The sequence below is a fragment of the Chroicocephalus ridibundus genome, chromosome 3 (genome assembly GCF_963924245.1).
Source record: "Chroicocephalus ridibundus chromosome 3, bChrRid1.1, whole genome shotgun sequence".
Lineage (NCBI taxonomy): Eukaryota > Metazoa > Chordata > Aves > Charadriiformes > Laridae > Chroicocephalus > Chroicocephalus ridibundus.
Window position 1 is genome coordinate 62,966,112 of NC_086286.1, and position 20,021 is coordinate 62,986,132.

At 42.2% G+C, this 20,021-nt stretch overlaps 1 protein-coding gene across 1 annotated transcript in view; it reads right to left on the reverse strand.

Annotated features, from left to right (window-relative positions):
• The window catches only part of AIG1 (androgen induced 1), a 126,467-nt gene that overhangs the window by 75,252 nt on the left and 31,194 nt on the right, over positions 1-20,021 (reverse strand). The window contains exons 2-3 of the mRNA XM_063329449.1: positions 13,429-13,584; positions 1,979-2,080 (exon numbers count right to left, since the gene is read on the reverse strand). Of these exons, the coding sequence (XP_063185519.1) occupies positions 1,979-2,080; positions 13,429-13,584 (258 nt within the window). The remainder of the gene's footprint in view (positions 1-1,978; positions 2,081-13,428; positions 13,585-20,021) is intronic.

The following is a 20,021-nucleotide window of genomic DNA, read 5'->3' on the forward strand; positions in this document are numbered from 1 at the left end:
AGGAAAAGATGGGAATAATTGTTTATTTCCGTAAAAAACAACAGCTAGGGATCCTGGTTTTTCTAAAACTGTGTTCCCAGAGGTCCTACCCTTTCACCAAGGGGACCTCTATAATATTCTCTAAAATCTGCCATGTCAAAATTGTAACTACTAGTAAGTGAGGTGCTAGCATTCTCAAGGTAGTTTAAGAGCCCGTTCGTATTATGATGGGCAATGCATCAGAATTAATTAGTATGAAAACTGGTGAAGACAAAATGATGGTTACAACATCAGAAAGAATTAGACTGCAAGGGGGTGAAAAGCCCAACAGCCATAAGCTTTCTCTGTGACTGAGCTAAAGGAACACTTGGATAAATGGAGACTGACACAGCAAACAATTCCTTTACAAAAGACTTTCAAAAATGCCTTCTACAATATTTCAAGTTGAAAATAAAAAGTCTAAGATGCTTGCATGCAATTCATTTCAGCAAACTCTATTATGTCCAAAAATCTCAAACAAAAGCCCTTTTCAAATACTTCAGTAAGTATACATTTCTACAGAGCAACATGAGTTTGAACTGCCTTTTAGTCATGGCACAAGAGGACACTTCTTGAATACACAGGGACGCTTGTTGTCAACTGCTTCACAACGTACATTCATGAAAAATGTTATAGGTTAGTCACTTTCAGTATGTGGAATGTCACCTGGAAGAAATGTCATCAGAGTTGGCACTGATGTGGTGTGGGGAAAAAAAAATCAATGTATGTATGGCTTGGCAGCATTTGCAAGCGTTCAGTTCGTAACCTCAAAACTCAAGGGAAGACAGTCTGAACAAACACAGCAGGAATCATCAGATTCTTTCCTCATCTCTACACACAGCTGTTCCTTTCAAAATATCATAAAACAGTACAGTATCTAGCGGAAGCTAATGCTCCTCTTGTCAGTAGTAACTCTCATACTGCTCCTGCAACACACAATTTAGGGAATAAATAAATAGCAGTGCCATCTGCCCCACCCCACAAAGGACCAATCTATCAAGCCCAGCAGTAGTGGACAAATCTTGATCTACTGTGGCGATACAGTACTCACACCCTGAAGGATAAGCTCTGCTGTCATCTACTGATGAACAGCAGTGCCAAATGGTTTGCCATGCCTTGATATGGAAAACAAAGTAATAATGAAATACTTCGCACAGATGCCAACTAGAGAAGCAAACGTGACGACACTTTTCAGCTCCAAATGCTGCATAAACAGTAGTAAGTACCTGTTGGCAAAGTGTGGCCTTATCTTTCCCTTAGCATTTAAACATATAGTTGAGAGAAAAAACGTCCAACTTGACATACCAGAGAGAGATGAAAAGGTCAGATTTCTTCTCAAGAAACTACTTTTATGATTACTGATGCAGCAATTTTGAAACTTTGCGTTCATGCATAAAATTCACACGTTATTAAAAATACTCAGATGCAGGTTCAGCTACACAAGTTTGGTATACTTGAGAAATGAGTAATTACTTAATTTTTTTTCTAAAAATATACAAGTCCAAAAAGCATAGTGAGATTTTTTGAACGAGCATTTTAACCAAAATGTTTTCATCACAAATTATACTTTGGTAGAATGGTAAAGAATCATTCAAGTAAGTGTTTCTGTCATTTTAGAGCAAGATTTGTCAAAATCAGAACTTCTGTTTTGTGGAAGAGTCTCTTTTGATTAAGTTTCCTCATCACCAGGGTAACATTGCTCTGGGAAAGGCACCTTATCACAGAAAACAGCCGATCCCCACAACTAGCCTGGGATGTAGGATGCGCAAGTTCAAGTCTCCACTCTTTCAACCTATAGGGATTCAAATATGACTCAAGGAAAGATGTTATTCTTGCTTGCAAACAATGTTCCTTAATCACTTCTGAGTGGATTAGCTCTAAGTGTATGCACTCACGCACAGGGAAATCAGCGTCTTACACTTTCGTTTATGCAAGGAAGTGTTTGCACTACTTTACTCACCATTCCATGATTTAGCCACGCTGGTATAAAGTTATCAAGCAGCTTTGGGTAAACCAGTTCCCTGTCATAGATATAGATGCTCCAAAACATCGTCACAACAAACTAAGAAGAAAAAAAAGAGAAGACATTTTAAAATACATACTTCTGAACAATTAGCTACACAATTTAGATAGCAAAATGCATTTAGCATTTAGCAAATAATCTATGGGCAGACACAGACATTATTGTTCTTCGAGCAAATCCTGTTGTAATCAACAGTATGAATCTGGATTATTCTTTGCATTCACAGGAGTTTAACTTTTCCTCTTTTTTTTTTTTGACTTTCAGCCTGGAAAAATCTCATTTTTTGACTTACATGCCTGTGGCCAAATTACAACCGAGTACTATACTTTAGTAGCAGATGTGGCACATAAATAATGTTTTACCACTAACAGGATAGAAAACAAATGGAAAATCAGGTAAAATATCACTTGGAATTCATAGAACATATAAATACGAAACATTCATCCTTGAACAGGAGCCTATAAACTCATCCTTGCACTTTTTCATGTCAGCCATCAAAACAGCATTGTTTAAAAAAAATATTTAACCCTTTAGCTACTCTGCACACAATTAATGGACTGGGATCCACGGAAAAGAAGTCTAGTATCCTGCTCGTTTGTCAATAGGAAATTTGGCTTGGTTCTTGTCAGAGAACCAGGAGCCCAGAGAAAGACCATTACTCCCGCTAGACTGAGGACAGGACAGATGGCTCGGATAAAGTTTGCACTAAGCTAATTTTTTGCCAAAGTGTTCACAAATTCTTTAAAGATACCCCAATGTCTGAAAAGCAAAGACAACATAAACCTGCAAAAATTTACAGAAATAATAGTTTTAGCTTACCTTATGTGGGGAAAGAATAAAGTAAGTAATCTCCTATTAAAACACAACTGCTTTCTTACCTTGAATTTGAGTCATAGCTTTCTAGTAACAAAAGGCTTATTGTTTACAGCAGTAAAACCCAATACCGGGGCCAAGAGCTTTTCAATGACCATTTTCAGGGGATCTCTACACAGTAGCAGCAAGTCCAAGTTCAAAGTTTGAGAGGCAACAGATAGTACTTCCACTGAGATCAGCAGGGAAGTATTCAGTTACATCCAAACTGATGTGGCCCATGGTCTTACGGCTAATTTGGGGGGTCAGTAAAAGAAAGTGCAAGAAATATGGGGTGAGCAGAGCAAGGTCAGCAAATTACTAGTGTGTGTGATAGCATAGGCGTTAAGTTGTTTCATATGCTTCTGACTGTGGAAAGTTAAAATTGAGGTTGCAGTTTATCAATGGCACCTTGTTCTAACCACAGACACGCAGACTTCGGCCAGCCAGTTATGTGAATGACCTGAACCAGTACACTGTTCCCTCAGTGTGCATACAGTACATAGTTTCTTGGTTTCCAACACACTTGTCCATCTGTTATGATAGCTATCGGTGCCTGCTCAGAATAAGCTTGGACTATTTGACTAGTGCACAGAGGCCAGGAAAAAAAAATAGGTTATGATGGACAGCCCGAAAAATATTGCAAGTGTAAAGTACCCCACAAGAAGTCTCTTTTCTGGGCCAGTCTTGGCATTGGCACAGCCTAGCTCTTTACGCACCTGCTGACACATAAGTGCCAAGATATGAATAGCTGAACAGCAGGGAAAATGGAAGCAAAGTATCCTCTTCTCTATAGGCTTCCTAGAAGTCATGTATTATCACAGTGGGTCTCCGAGAACCTGCTAGGACCAACTGGGACATAAAAACATATTCTCAGGCGCATGAAGACCAAGACTGATAATGCTTTTTTCCAAGGAAGTCTTACAGCAAGAGAAATCACCCAGGATTAGGTTGAACCTTATTACACTGAATACAACAAAGCTGGCGTGTTTTGACCGGTGATTTTTGTGTGGAGCAGAATAAAACAATAGACTTTGCCAAGAAGGTAAAGATAAGAAAAGAGGGGACGTGCCATCTGTCCCTTAAGCAAAGTCAGCCAATGGATGGAACGGGATCAGCCTAGCTGGTTGCGACCATCTGGAGCTACAGACGGCAAATGCTGCTTAGCAAAGCACTATCACAAGGCAGCCATAAGGTAAAGGAAGTGCGCAAAACCCAAGGTGCTACAGAACTAACCTATCCCGGAGGAGGACGCGACATGAGACTAACCCAACACCCTGGGGAAGATCCCTTTCAGTATCTGAATGGTTCACCTTACCTTTCCTTACAATTTGTTCACTTGCATAAAATGAACTATGAAAATGAATTATTGCGCTATGAACTAAAATTAACTATAAAAATGAACTATAAAAACGAACTATCTGGATAAAAAGAACTATAATGAGGACTACTCAGCTACCTTGGCTGCTTTTGAATTTGTTTACTTTGATTAATGAGCAAGTGTTGGTCTGGTACTATTAAATCACCTCTACTATGCTTACAATTTGGTACTTTTATTTGGGCTGGGCTTTGTCCAGATCACACGTGGTCATGCAGTGCCAGACTATGATACAACCGAGCTGCTTCTTTACACTGCCTATGTAAGGCTTGATCAGAATTGCTGCTCTTATGCTCACGCTGCCTTCCTTGTGGCACAATTCATCACTACTGTGGAGACAGTCACAGTACTACCCTCGCATGCCAGGCTGAACAGGTTGCTCATACGCAGCAGACATCTTTCAGGAGCCCAATACTTTTGTTTTCTTTTGCTCCCAAGGCAAAATGGCACAAATGTCACCCTTCCACTTCCTCTTGAGGCCTGGAATCCAAGGAAGAAAACAGACACCGACAATTGCTTTTACACTTCTTTACAAAGGAGCCTCCTAGGATTGCCAGCTTTCCAAAGACAGCATTTACTTGGTCAAACGTAAGGTTAAGCGACATATAAAAGAACAGAAGAGTCCCTCATTTACTACTTATCCTATCTAGGGTCATTACAGATCAAAGGGAACCTCAAGTTTGGAAGAAGACCTCAGAAATTGTTTGAAAACATGGAGTACCTCACTTGTAGCAGGCATCTGAAGTATTGCTAAACAAATACACAGCAGCAGGAAAAAAATAAGCCTGAAAACTAAACTTTGTTTTCCCACCTAAAGAGATATTCCTTGACTTTTTGTCCTCTGTCTCTGAAGCTTCAGAGACCATGAGAAGAGCATGTGGTACTGCCAAGGGAAAAATTTGAAAGGACAAATTGGGAAACGGTTGGCGATTCAAAAGGGAAAACAAGTGGCTTTATCAAAACACCACAAATGGAAGCGAAGAGAAACTAAGAGAGGAAACCAGTGAAAAGAATTGCATAATTTGCTGTTTTACATGAGCCCAACCAAGAAATGTTATGCAAACGAAGAATGAACCCAGTGGAACTTTATTTTCCTGCACTATGTGTTTTTGTTTTTGGCTGGGCTGCACAGTTCAGTTCGTGCATTTCCTGGATGGCCTCATGACAGAGAAAAAAAACCCGACCCTTTGACCTTGAAAAAATTTCTTCTGATTACAGTTAAAGGTAAGCTTTCTGGCTATCTCCCAAGACGTTTGCGGTTAACTGCAAGTATAAATACATTGTTTGTGAGCCTCTTTGAGAGTTAAGGGCATTACATATAGAAGCAAAGTGTTATTAAAGGCAGACCACAGAAGGCACAAATTGGCATGGTACCGGCTTTAGGTGGGATCTAGTGCTAGCACAGCATCACACCAAATGAATTTGAAAAGGGTCAATGAAGGAAATCACAGGAAGTGGGAAATCCCTGAAAATCGGGGAAGACTCCCCTCCAACAACAGAGTTCAGGAGGCAATTGCACCACTGCTTGCTCATGTTCCCATCCATCACCAGCCACATCACCACAGATGAGGGCAGAATCTAAAATAGATTTTGGCATAGTCGAGTGTGTTATGGAAACAAATGTATTTTGTAGTCTCATCAAATAACGAGGTGAGTAGGTGACTGCAGCAAATGCCTACACATCTTTTCTTGGGATAAGATCCCAGGTCAGCACTATTGATGATCTACAGAAGAAGAGTGATCAGCTTTCCTTTTGACTGTACCAGTACAGAGAAACAACAGGTAAGAAAGTATGCCTGGCTTTCTCTCTTTCATATCACAGGTTTTTAAAAACATAAAAGCATAATATAAAAAATATGAAATCACTCTAGCCTATTTAGACTCAGACCTGAATGGAGCTATTAAAGCTACATGATATAAAATATCATAGAATCATACAATCAAAGAATTGATTGGTTTGGATGGGACCCTTAAAGGTCAACTAGTCCAACCTCCCCTGCAATAAGCAGGGACATCTTCAACTAGATCAGGTTGCTCAGAGCCCCGTCCAACCTGACCTTCAATGTTCCCAGGGATGGCACATATACCACTTCTCTGGACAACCTGTTTCAGTGTTTCACCACTCTCATTGTAAAAGATTTCTTCCTCATATCTAGTCTAAAACTTCCCTTTTTTAGTTTAAAGGCATTACGCCATGTCCTATTGCAATACACTGTGCTAAAAAGTATGTCCCCATCTTTCCTGTAGGCCCCTTTAAGTACTGTAAGGCCGCAATAAGGTCTCTCTGCAGCCTTCTCTTTTCCAGGCTGAACAAGCCCAACTCTCTCAGCCTGTCTTCATAAGAGAGGTGCTCCAGCCCCCTCATCATTTTTCTGGCCCTCCACTGGACTCGCTCCAACAGGTCCATGTCTTTCCTGTGCTGAGGGCTCCAGAGCTGGACACAGTACTCCAGGTGGGGTCTCACCAGAGCAGAGTAGAGGGGCAGAATCCCCTCCCTCAACCTGCTGGCCACGCTTCTTTTCATGTAGCCCAGGATACAGCTGGCCTTCTGGGCTGCAAGAACACAATGTCGGCTCATGTCCAGCTTTTCATCCACCAATACCCTCAAGTCCTTCTCAGCAGGACCATTCTCAATCCCTTCATCCGCTAGCCTGTACTGATACCAGGGGTTGCCCCGACCCAGGTGCAGGACCCTGCATTTGGCCTTGTTGAACCTCATGAGGTTCACACAGGCCCACTTCTTGAGCCTGTCCAGGTCCCTCTGGATGGCATCCTATCCCTCAAGTGTGTCAACTGCACCTCTCAGCTTGGTGTCGTCTGCAAACTTGCTGAGGGTGCACTCGATCCCACCATATATGTCATTGAGGAAGATATTGAACAGTACTGGTCACAATATGAACCCCTGAGGGACACCACTTGTCACTGATCTCCATCTGGACATTGAGCCGTTGGATGCAACCATCCAACCAATTCCTCATCCACCGAACAGTCCACCCATCAAATCCATACCTCTCCAAATTAGAAAGAAGAATGTTGTGGGGGCCCATGTCAAAGGTATTACAGAAGTACAGATAGATGACATCTGTAGGTATTCCCTTGTCCACTGATGTAGTCACTCCATCATAGAAGGCCACTATGTTGGTCAGGCAGGACTTGCCCTTGGTGAAGCCATGCTGGCTGTCTCAAATCACCTCCCTGTCCTTCATGCACCTTAGCACAGCTTCAAGGAGGATCTGTTCCATGATCTTCCCAGGCACAGAGGTGCGGCTGACAGGTCAATTGTTCCCAGGGTCCTCCTTTCTACCCTTTTTAAAAATGAGTGCAATGTTTCCCTTTTTCCAGTCACTGGGGACTTCACCTCACTGCCATGACTTTTCAGGTATCATGGAGAGTGGCTTGGCAACTACATCAGCCAGTTCCCTCAGGAATCTGGGATGCACCTCATCAGGTTCCATAGATTTCTTTACCTTTATGTTCCTCAGCTGGTCACGAACCTGATCTTCTTTTACAGTGGGAGGGACTTTTATCTGCCAGTCCCTGCCTTGCAGTCCATCCACTTGAAAAGTGTAGGGATAGAGGTTGCTAGTGAAGACTGAGGCAAAAAGTTGCTGAGTACCTCAGCATTGTCTTTGTCTGTTGTTACCAGTTTGCCAGATTTGCTTCTCAAGGGGGATACGCTTTCTTTGACCTTCCTTTTCTGGCTGACATACCTGTAGAAGCCCTTCTTATTATTCTTTGCATCCCTTTGCATCCCTTGCCAAGTTTAGCTCCAGCTGCACCTTGGCCTTCCTGACCCCATCCCTGCATAACCAGGCAGCATCCCTATACTCTTCCAGGACACCTGTTTCTGCTTCCACTGCCTGTGCATCTCTTTCTTGCCCTTTAGTTTGACCAGCATTAATTCAGCCATGCCAGTCTCTTGCCTTCCTTTCCTGATTTCTTACACCTGGGAATCGAGAGGTCTCGAGTTCTAAGGGAAGTGTCCTTAAAGCTCTGTCAGCTCTGTTCTGCTCCCTTGCCCCTGAGGGCGGTTTCCCAGAGGGTCCTACTGACTGACTCCTTGCAGAGCTGGAATTTTGCTTTCCTAAAATTCAGGGTCCTGATTTTACTCTTTGCCTGACCCATATCCCTCAGGACTGCGAACTCCACCAATGCATGACCACTGCAGCCTGGGCTGCCTCCAGTCTTGACGTCACCAATTAGCTAGCTCACTTGTGCTGGTGAACATCAGGTCCAGTATCGCCTCTCCTCTGGTGGGGCTATTACCTGTCTTAAGAAGTTATCTTCGATGCACTCCAGGATTGCCTACAGCTTGCCATGCTACATTTCCAGCAGATGGCGGGGTGGTTGAAGTCGCCCACCAGCATGAGAGCCTGCAGGTATGATGCCTCCTGTCAGGAGGTCTGTAGTAGACACCAACCACAAGGCTCCCTTTGTTGCCTCGGTCTCTTATTCTGACCCATAAGCTTTCAACCTGCTCATGGCTATTCTTCAGAGACTTCATGCTCTATCCATTTCTTGATGTAGAGGCCAACGCTTTTGCCCTCCTTCATCGCCTGTCTCTTCTGAATCATCTGTAGCCATTGATAGCTGCACTGTAGTCATGGGATTCGTCCCACTAGGTTACTGAACCCATCAGGTTCAGTAATGGCAACTAGACTGTAGCTTTCTAGCAGCATGGTGACTTCCAGCTCCTCCTGTTTGTTGCCCGTGCTGTGGGCATTGGTGTAGAGGCACTGCAGCTGAGCTGCTGGCTCTGTCACCTTCTTAGAGGAACATCCCTTAGGTATTTCACTGATATTTTCCTCTTGGCTCCTTTTACCCCAGGAGCCCCTGTCTCATCTCTGTAAGACTTCAGGTGTGCTGCAGTGTAGCCAGCACGTCTCAGAGCTGTGGGATCTCGCTAGCACCCCATCGCTCTAATAGTTGCCTGTCGTCCCACAGCTTGTCACAGGCAAGCCTGATGTTGCCGCCCCCACCCCTCCAGCCTAGTTTAAAGCTCTGTCAATGAGCCACACTAGCTTGTGAGCAAAGACCCTCTTGCCCCTTTCAGAAAGATGAATCTGCCGTGTAGGCCATCCCGTTACTGAAAAATGCAAAACTGTGGCAATGACAACCAGCTACAGAGCCACGTATTAATAGACTGGGCTCGTCTATGTCTTCCAACATCACTGCCTGCAACTGGGAGAGAGGGGAAAATAACCTGTGGTCCAGATTCCCTTCCCAACTGTCCAAAAGCCCTGAAGTCTCTTTTGTTCCCCCGTGGACCATATCAACGCTCCCTTGCTCCCCCTTGACCATATCAATGGTAGAGTTTGTGATGTTCTAGGCAGCAATCTCTCTTCCAATATGTAACAATATGAATTTTCTTCCATCTTCCTATTCTATTAAACAACTAGAAATGCCTGTTTTGTCTTCCTATTGTTTGGTACAAATTAAAAGAAATATATTGATAAAAGCATATACAGTTTACACAAAACATTAATTAACCACAGAAACTCAGTCACTTCATGATCTATGCCAAACAAATAGAAAAAAGCAGGGATAGTCGAAACCACTGGTGTAGTCTCTGACTTTTAACTGTGTCTCATACTTCTCTAGCAGTGTAAATTATTCCCAATATAAATCTCTTTTACACTGATAAAGGGGGGGTAAGTGCAGCCAGTATAGATGAGAATTGGTAATGAACTTCTAAAATGTCTATGCAAGCGTTTTTTTTCAGTGGATGCTTCCTGACCTCTTAGGCATTTGAACAGCACCCCAGCCTTATAATAAACTAAAAAAGGGCTAGGAAGTTTTGCCCACAGACTTTCCATGGAATAAGGCTTTACTGAATAGAAAATTGGTCTGTTGATTTCTGATTTCATTCTCTTAAAAGTCACATTAAAACGAGCACCAATGGGTAAACAGTTGTCATTATGTCCTTCAAAGAGATTCGTGTTTATTTTCTTGATGCTCCTAACCAAAATGGTAGGTTGGCAATTCAGTTTGATCTGAGCCCCCGAAGATACACAATGTATAACACAACACTGGAGAGATGTGATTTGCTGCAAAGATTTTGCAAAATGTGATTTGTTGCAAAGCCACCCAAGGAGACTGTTTGCCCTTGGGCTTGTTCTTTCCCCTCCTTTGGAAGGTGGGAGGAGGTTGGTGGTCTGACTTCCCAGGTGGTTTATATGTAATACTTTTTTAGGAAGTACTAAAAATGAAATACTTTATTTTGTTACATTTTTTTCACACATCATTGTTTGACTTGGGAGTGGAAACCCCTTTTCTCATCTGTTTTTCAGAACAAATCATCTCAAGGGCTTCAGTAAGCAGGAAATACAGAAAAAAATTGTGTTGAATTGCTCTTGAAAAACTACAGTTAGCAGGCTTTAAAATGTTCCCCTAGTATTTGCATTATTCCCTAAACATGCCCTGTGTAAAACACTGAGCAATAAAAATAATTTAGATGTTAAGGTAACTGACAAGTACTTAGGCATGACCACTGCTGTTACATTAGAAAACCAACAAGGATTTTATTCACATCCTTCCGACTTTTATGTGTGAAGGTTCCCTTGTGTCGCTACTGGAAACCACTGAGAAGCTCCACAGAGAGCTAGGTGGGTGAGTCTCAAAGAAAGTAAGTCTGCATTTGAACTTCTTTTGTTCTTTTTTTTTTTTTTCTGAGTCAGGAAGCTGTTGAGAGAATAGGAGAAACAAGGAAACTTCAACTTTTTTCCTGCAGACACTCTGGTGTTTAATAACTTCCTTCTAACAAGCACCTCTAGTGTACCAAAATTTCACTGGGTATTTTCTTACACATAAATAGCTCTTTAGAGAACAAAGCCAGTGTTAGACATTTGCTACTTTTGGGCCCTGAACTTTTCCGATCCTTAATCCCACCAAAGAAGAGCCCCCAGTGGCTGGCAGTCCCTCAGGCACTGGCCAAGGCTTTGGCAAGTGGTAGCTGCTGCGGTGTGGTGGGTGCTGCTGGAGAGGATCAGGTTTCAGGAAGGAGCTGAGACCAGTGTTAAGTCATGAAGCGCTGCTGTTTGTCTTTCAGTAGCCAGGAGAAGAAACAACAATGAAAACAACCTTTTTAGGCTTTCTCTGTAAGAAGTGAAACAATACATGGTAATCTATTGCTCCCCCTCACCACAGAAAGGTCACCTTTGGAAATGGAGAGCATCTCTCCAATGAGCATGACCATTCCTTACTATTTTCACAGAATCATAGAATGGTTCGGGTTGGAAGGGACCTTAAAGATCATCTAGCTCCAACCCCCCTGCCATGGGCAGGGACACCTCCCACTAGACCAGGTTGCCCAATTTCCTGGATTTTTTTTTTTATTATTTAAGACAGAGGTTGTCTCTGTATGAAACCCTCGGGAAAGCAGCTAGTTCCAGGTAGGGAACATGTCTCTGGGAACTGCTAACTTGTAAATGTTGCAACAGCACTTACAGTGTAGGCAATGGCTAACTGGGATTCCTCCCTTACCGGTGGCAAGAGAAACAACACCCGAAAGAAATGTGCAGAATTGCCAAGTGAAGCAAGGTCGGGAACGCTGCAGGGGTGGAGGAACACGCAGACAACAGTACAGAACTCAAACAGCGTCAGGAGAGAATCCCAGAATCCTGAGCGGAGTGAGACAGCCAAGGAGGGTGTACTTTGATGCATGTAAAGGCTTACACTGCTAGATTGAAAAAGGCACTGAAAATCTTTAAATGAAGACAAATAATGTGATGTTGTTCTCCTTCTTCACTTCTACTATCAACACAGTAGGAAAAGCATCTGTTGCTAACCACAATTATAACTACTTCTAATCCCCAGTCTCCCTTCGAATACGAATGTAACATATCAATTTCTGCACCCATAAAATACATATTTGCAAGCCTGTTTATGCACAGATTTTTTCAAAACTGTATTAGTTGATCCAGTTTCTTTTATCATGGCTGGAGAACTGCAGTCTGTTACCCCAACATGAATTGTGTCAGCTCCCAAGAGGCAGGCCAGCAAGTACAGTAAGGGAAGGCTACCAGCTGGGATGTTATGAAAGAAATACCTGCACAGTGTCTCACATATGCTGTGCATTTTCTTACTTTGCAAAAGCATTCTGTATTTCTTCACGTATTGTGAAAACCCACATAAATGGTGAAATCACGTTTTAATGAAGCATCTCTGAATATATCAAATTATAAATGATAGACTGATATGTTGTTAACTGCTGTTAATTGACAGTAAGTGATCAGCTTTTTGTGAAACGGTACAACTTTAAAGACCTCATACAGTTTTCCAGTGGTCCTACCATGAAAAAAATTTGTTTCTATTGAATTTATTTTAAACTGCTGTACGTTGAAATAAAAAATTAGAACTAAAGGCTGATCCTGAATTACAATAAAAGCAACACTATAATGAAAGGTTCACACATTTTTTTTAATGTAACCTAAACTTAGAACTAGACTGACACACTTCCATGCAAAAACCCATGAAATTCTGGATTTTCAGCTGCTTTCAGTGTGTGGTATGAGACACGTAAAGACACTCAGCATCTTCTGCCACTGAAAGCGATGTGCGATGTCCCAGTGGAGCAGGACCTGATCCAAAGAATAGTTCTTTTTTGAAAAAGACATGTAAACCCCACATTTTCCCATACCTTCTGTGTGCTTTTTTACATTACTGACAAACTCCTTTTTTTCCTACCACATTTCCTCTGTCAGCTCTTAATCCCCCATGGGATTAACAGGAAGCGGTCTGGACTTTCGCTTCCCTTCTTGCCCATGACAAAACGGCTTACAGCCTGAACTCCAGTCAGGTCATTACGGTGTAAAACAAGCCACAGTCAGCACTTTCACTACTCCTAACGACACACGGTGCAGAAAAACTCCAAATTGACTCTCAAGTTGCTGCTAGAACAATTCACATTTGAAATGACTTGTACAATCAAGTTTCTATTGTAAAGTACATTTTTTTTAATGAAACAAAAATAATTTAAGCAACACCAGTGCTCCCTTACACCTGCAAAAACCAAGAGAGTAGTAACATTATCTCTACCATGTTTCCCTTTCCGCAGTGTCTTTTGCATAGAAGTGGGAAAGCCTTTCAGCCAGAAAACAGTCAGTAAATAACACTGTTCACCCAGTTTGTAAAGACATGTGCAGATTAACATAGTACTTACCACTCCAACAGGGAAAGCTAGAACAGCCATCACCCAGTCACGGAGTGCAATTAGTTTTTTCAGCTGTCTCTCTTGCTCTTGACTGTCATTTCCTTTAGTAAGAAGACTGGACAGGTCAGTCAAGACGCAGATCCCGAAGAAGACAGCCTGGATAACCTGCATGGAAAGGGAGCACACTCTTGAACACAGAGGATACCTTTGGTAGAGAGAAGGTTGGACACAGGTGCGCGTGGGGATTATTGCCACAGAATTGACAGGGGGAGTGGGAAACCATCAGTGCCTTAAATACGGGTAGAGTTTGTTCACATAAAAGCCACTTGCGCGTCTACACTGGAAGCCCTACATGCGCCTTGCTCCTCGTGTATGGGGGTAATCGATGTGAGTGGAAGGCCCATTCCAGAGGTGGGATTTCCCACCCTCACCTCAGACATGTGCCACCCGCCGGGGACTGAACTGCAGCCACCCCTTCCTGCTTCACTCCATACAACTGAGCCCCAAAGCCACAGCATTCACCTCTCAGGCGGAAAAAGTGACAAATGCTCCCTGTAAAAAGGAAGGAAAGAAAAAAGACGACCGGTTCCTTCCCTTGCACTAGGAGGTCTCCCTTGCAGACCCTTCCTGCTCCAGACACTCTACTCAGAGACAAAGAAGGTGCTTGAGATTTCCTGAGAGATGCAGTACACGGCCCGGGATTCATCAAATCTATCACTACTTCATCTCAGATAGCGAATGACAGAACGAGCAAGGCTGCAGGAGTGATTCAGGCTTTCTTTTTGTGATGGCAGTCTGTCATTTACCTGCCTTCTCCTTTTTTGCATTTATGTATTTTGTGTGTAATATCGTAAGATTATCTGTTATATTAAATTGGTAGTTTAATCACCTGAACCTACCGATTTGGTTCAAACTTGACTTGATCTTAGTTTGATCATTGCATTTTTCTTCCTTAATTATTAAAACTGTAGTAGTGTTAGCTCAGGAATGCTCTTGCCTGAGGACCTGCGCATCCTTTCTAGTGCAGTTCAGAGGAAGTGCACGCAGCTTGTTTACTCCCCAAGCTGGAAGCCCGGGTCACAAACCCACACGCATCAGGTAATCTCAGGTAAAAAATTAACAAAACATGGGCTTGGTTCCCAAATTGCACAGTGATTCATCAAAAAACATAAACATATGCTTAAAATACTTACTACATTTTTTTCAAAGCAAGCATGGAGTACTAGTTTAGAAGTCTTTTCTGTAAATCGAAGTGTCCCTCTGACTAGGAGTCTCTGACTAAGCAGCAGACCATCCATAAGAAATAAGAACAGCACACACCCAGATTTTGCAAAATACAGTTTATCAATCATGTGCATACATCTCTGCAGAATTTAGACTATAATAAGTAATGTAAAAACCACCTTAGGCTAGGGGACACTGATCTGGAATATGGTAGGGAAGGGAGGGCAGGGAGGGCAAGAGAGGGAGAGAGGGGAGGAGGGGAGCAAGGAAGGAAGGAGGGAAGGAAGGAAGGAGGGAGGGAAGGAAGAAGGGAGGGAGGGAGGGAGGGAGGGAGGGAGGGAGGGAGGAAGGAAGGAAGGAAGGAAGGAAGGAAGGAAGGAAGGAAGGAAGGAAGGAAGGAAGGAAGGAAGGAAGGAAGGAAGGAAGGAAGGAAGGAAGGAAGGAAGGAAGGAGACAGATGTTGGCTACTGGAAAGGGATCTAGAGATGTGTAATGGTTGGATGGATTAAAGTACATTCCCTTCCTCAACAGTCCTTATATGACCCAAATACTTGTGAATTCTGGCTGTAAAGCTGTGAGTGACAGACCTTCAAATGGCCCCTGGACCTGCTTGCAATTCGGCTGCCGTTGCTTTCTCCTCTCCAGGCTGTAGCTACATATAATTTGCTTGATAAATAGATGAAGCAACATTACAAAACATTCCCTGAAGCCATGAAATGTGACAGACTACTAGTGCTAGAGCTGTATATTGTGCTAGAAAAAGGTATTACTGCTTCAAATGACTGCCTGGAAAAGTTACCATCTTCTACATAATTTCTGAAAAATATTTTGTATAAAAGTTGGGGCTCCCTGGAGCTACTTCATCACAGGAACTCCTATTTTTCATGTTATTTGTTTGAAACAAGCACTTGCTAGAAAAAAATCTTCCCATACTCGGCCCTGTTTTCCACCAAACAGATGGCCTATTTGTAGAGAAGGCCTAGAAGAACTAATTATGCATTTGCTTGACTTAAGAGGAGACATCATACCATCTACTATTCACTCAAGAGTGTGAATGCCAAAGAAGGAAAAAGATTTAAGACAGGATTGGAAAAAAAAGTATACCTAACAGTAATGAGATCAATCTGGGTGTTAAAAAGTTTAGGCTGAGTACCAGGAAATATTTCCTAACTGTGAGCTCTGTCAGACCATGAAAATAGTTTCTCAGAGGAAGTGGTGGAAGCCTCATGGCTTGAGTCACTCAAACCGATATTGGACAAAACACTCAATAATGTACTGCAGGGAACAGTATTACGTTGGCAGGGCTTGGACGAGTGACTAATGGATTGTTTGCAGCTCTAACTATGATTCCCTGAAATGGTCTCTCTCCAAAGAAACACAGACTCAAACAATCACACGCCCACTTTCCAAGGGAATTGAGATTGTACATCCACTAATCAATCATAAACCGAACAGCTTCTCTCCCCATTATCCTGTTATGAACACACCACTTCAAGGGAAAATATAATGATATCATCGGGAATAACTTAAAACTCCTAAAGGGAAAGAAAGTACCCAAAGACTTCAGAGAGTAGGTATGAAGTAAACTACTCTACAAAAAGATTAACAAATAAAAATCCATATAAGAAAGAGAAAATTACATATTTATTGAGAACATTCAGAGACAATGAAAAAATCATATAGTATTCAGGAAGGAACTGTTCCAGCTTATTCATACAAATAATGTACGTACATTCGCTCTAATACTTCCTTCCCTTTCTAGAATGTGCCAGAAAACTCTTCTGACACCTATCCACATTTGGGATTAGCCTGAGGACCTCCAGAGCTGCATGAGTCTCAGCAGCATAAACTGAACAGCCAGAGTCAGTAACGATTTACGTCCTTTGTGGGTCTGGCATAGGAAAAGCGTAACATACAGCTACTGGTGGTTTATGGTATGAAACGAATTTTTAATGTCCACGCTCCTCGGTGTGAATGCTGCCTAACAGACGAGAAAAGTTCACAACAAGGGAGTAGAAACTCCTTCTAAACTATATTCTCCAAAGTGCCCTGGTGTTACCTCAGATTTAGGATCACATTTTCAAAACAAGGACCTTCTTTTGAAAATCTGCAGGTGGTGAATCTATGCATGAAACATCCCCAAGATGTTAAACAAACATTTGACTTCTTTTTTTTCCCCTGGACATGTAAGCAATAACAGCACTTTAGGGGAAATATCTTCCAATTTTGCTGCTAACTAGAGTTTGAAGAAAAACAGTGATTTAGAAAATGACAAATACAAATTTGACAGAAATCAGCCATACCTTCCTTATACTATGCAACAGTGATAGAGGCAGAAACTTGTAAGCGGAGTATGCAAAAACAAGAGAATCATTAAAATAGTATAAAATACTAACTTATTGCTGACCCCGTTTTCTCCATTGAAGTCTAGAGGGGCCAGTACCACTATAGTTAAAACTACAGGACCCTTACCCTGTGATAACGTAATGACAAGTAATGGAAATGGCCACTTACAGGTATTTTAGCAATCCAAAACTCTGAGCAGAGAAAATATTTGTTAAGTTGCTGCAGGAGAAAACAGCTACGAACAGAAGATGAAACCAAGCCCAGAAACTTTCTCAAACAGTGAGATCTATTCAGATTCCATACCAGAAAACATTGTTCCTTATGAACCATTAGAATAAAGTAAACTAATTGTACATGTCTGTCTCTTACAAGAAAATATTCAGTGGGACAGTTTTTGCATAAGGTGCGCACTGTAGGATAGCAGCTAATGACCTCCTTGTACTCCCCCTAATTTGACTTCTTAGAATCAGACAGAAAATACATTTCCTTGTAAACCTTTCTTCAGGGCATGGAGACTCCCTTCTCCCCCATGCTGTGGGGCTCCACAGTGCAGATGAAATCTCTGCACAGCTGAGGTCAATGGAAATTCTGTCGCTACTCTTACCAAGGCAGAAAACTCCCACTAAATTCACTGAATCTAGGATTTCATTGCCCGTGGACTCATCCTCTTTCAAGATCACTCTCGTAATCAGAAGCATTCCTTAGAGCTTGGGGCAAAAGAACTGGAAAAGTCTGTGCATGCACTACTATTATTCATGGGTATTTTTTCCTCTGTCTGCCTTTGAAAATGGAGAATTCACTGTCCTCAAGTTATCATTTTTGAGATTAACAGCACTTACAAATTATTTAATGTATGCCTCTATGAAATAAGGCATCTGAGTAGGCTGGCAAGTAGCCAGCACTGCCAGAATAAAACATGGGAGTAACACTCATGAAATCAGCAAGAAATAACAAAAGACCACGGAAAATTAAAACTTTTATACATTCCAAAATGCCACGTTTGCTCATAAAGTGCAGGCACATGTGTGTGTGCGCACGTGTGCATGTATAAGGTGCCTGTACTGCACTTACCAAGTAAGCTTCCACTGTTCAAAGGTAAGACTGTATTTAAGGAAGAGACTTAAGAGTCTGCAAATATAACCCACATTATAGGAAGATTAATCCACCCTACAGTGCCAGGGAGGCCTGGCTGGTCCCTGGGGGCTGGGAGTGGCGAGAGGGCAGGCAGGGTCCATCCCACCCCCGCCAGGCACAGGGCAGCCAGGGGCAGTGGGGCAGCCCCAGCCCCAGGCATCAGGCACCTCCCTGGGGACAGGCCACCAGCCCATGGGTCGGGGGCTGACATAACCTGACCCATCAAAGCTTAAGACAATCGGTGGCTTTCCGCAGGAAGACGAAAGTTTATCTCTACCAGCACGCAAAATCAAATTGCTGAAAGCTGCCATTTCTAATGTATTTCAGACTTCATAATCTGCCATATACAGAACGTGGTCTCATTTTCCTTTTCAAACAACTGGAATATGATTTATAACCTCAAAGTATCTGTTACTACTCCTTGTCACCTTGTGTCACTTTAGCTTTCATTCCTCCAGCCTCTAGACATTATTTTTTGAAGTACAAATATAATGTGCTTTAGTAATTAAGATGACTATTAAGCAACTCTGAAGTAATTTGAGAGAGATTTTTATCTCTTTGCCCACGGTAAACACAACTGATTGGACTCTGTTCTGGGACCATGCTTGGTTTGGGTACTAGTGTATCGGGCTGCAGGCAAGCACACGTGGACAGCCTGCATGCTATAACAACAGCTCAGTTATCTATAGTTGCAATATACGGAGCAAGTCCAGGTTAAGGTGAGAATAACAAGGTGTTTTTGACAGAAAATGCATTGTGTTTACAGAACAAAGCCATGGGCTGTAGCTGTTTATTAAACCTGTTACTGCTCTTGACCACATGATGCTACTGATTCTTCTTGTTCATCGCCATTCCAGCGTTACTCACAGGCACATTGCTTTTATTCTTGTTGCTTCTCCTCCACTTGCTGTTAGTTATAATAGCAAGCAGAAGCTGGACAACACGTAATCAAGTGCTAAATCTTTGTATCAGAGAAGCTACTGACTTCAGATAAGGAAAAGGCAAATCTTTGTGTCTACAGACAAATGAGAGAGAGACATAAAGAAATAAAAGCAAGAAGCAACAGCATTTTAAGTACTAAAATACAAGCCCAGTGCAATATGTCTAATCACTAAATCTACAATTAAAGTTGAAGCGCAAACACCATGAAAAATTACTCTGTACTGCTCAGAATCATTACTGCTGTGCAAGGAACGGGGAAGAAGACTTGTATTTTAAAAGCCAGAGGTAAAAGCGCAAGCATCACCCCAGGAGACTCATGGACTGACGTTAAGTTGGGGCACGCAGTCAGACCTCGTATCACAGCTTCTTCCACACCAGCTGCAGTGCCATGGCCATTTTAGTTCGTTTTCTTTGTTGAAGCAGGTTTCAGTAAAGTCATAGGCCACTTCAACATAGAAAAGGAGCACAGCCCCTGCCCATCTAAAGCCAGTAACCAGAGAAACCAAATACACAACATACAGGAGAAAAGTAAGGGACAAGGGAAAGAAAACAGAATAAGCCAAAGGAATACTTAATGCAAATGCTATCTATTTTACTTTGAGTTGTTTGTTGGTTAGGAATCTTGAAATATATATTTTTCCTATTCCTCCTGTCTCTCTCACTTACGCAAATCAGAACTTAAACGCCGCTAGTAAAACATGACATTTATTTCTATCAGAAGAGCCATTAGAAATTCAGTAAGTGGACTGCCTTATAAATACCTATATAAATAAATATAAAGCACTGTCTTCATCCAAAACAATGACTCATGTCTCCTTTTACAGCCTTCGGTGAGAGGAAAGTCTCCTCTAACCAGGATGTCACACGTAAAGACTAGTCCTTACTAGGAAATTTAACTTCATTTTCATGATTTACTCATATGATATGAATCAGCTCATAATGCATGCCTAATCCCT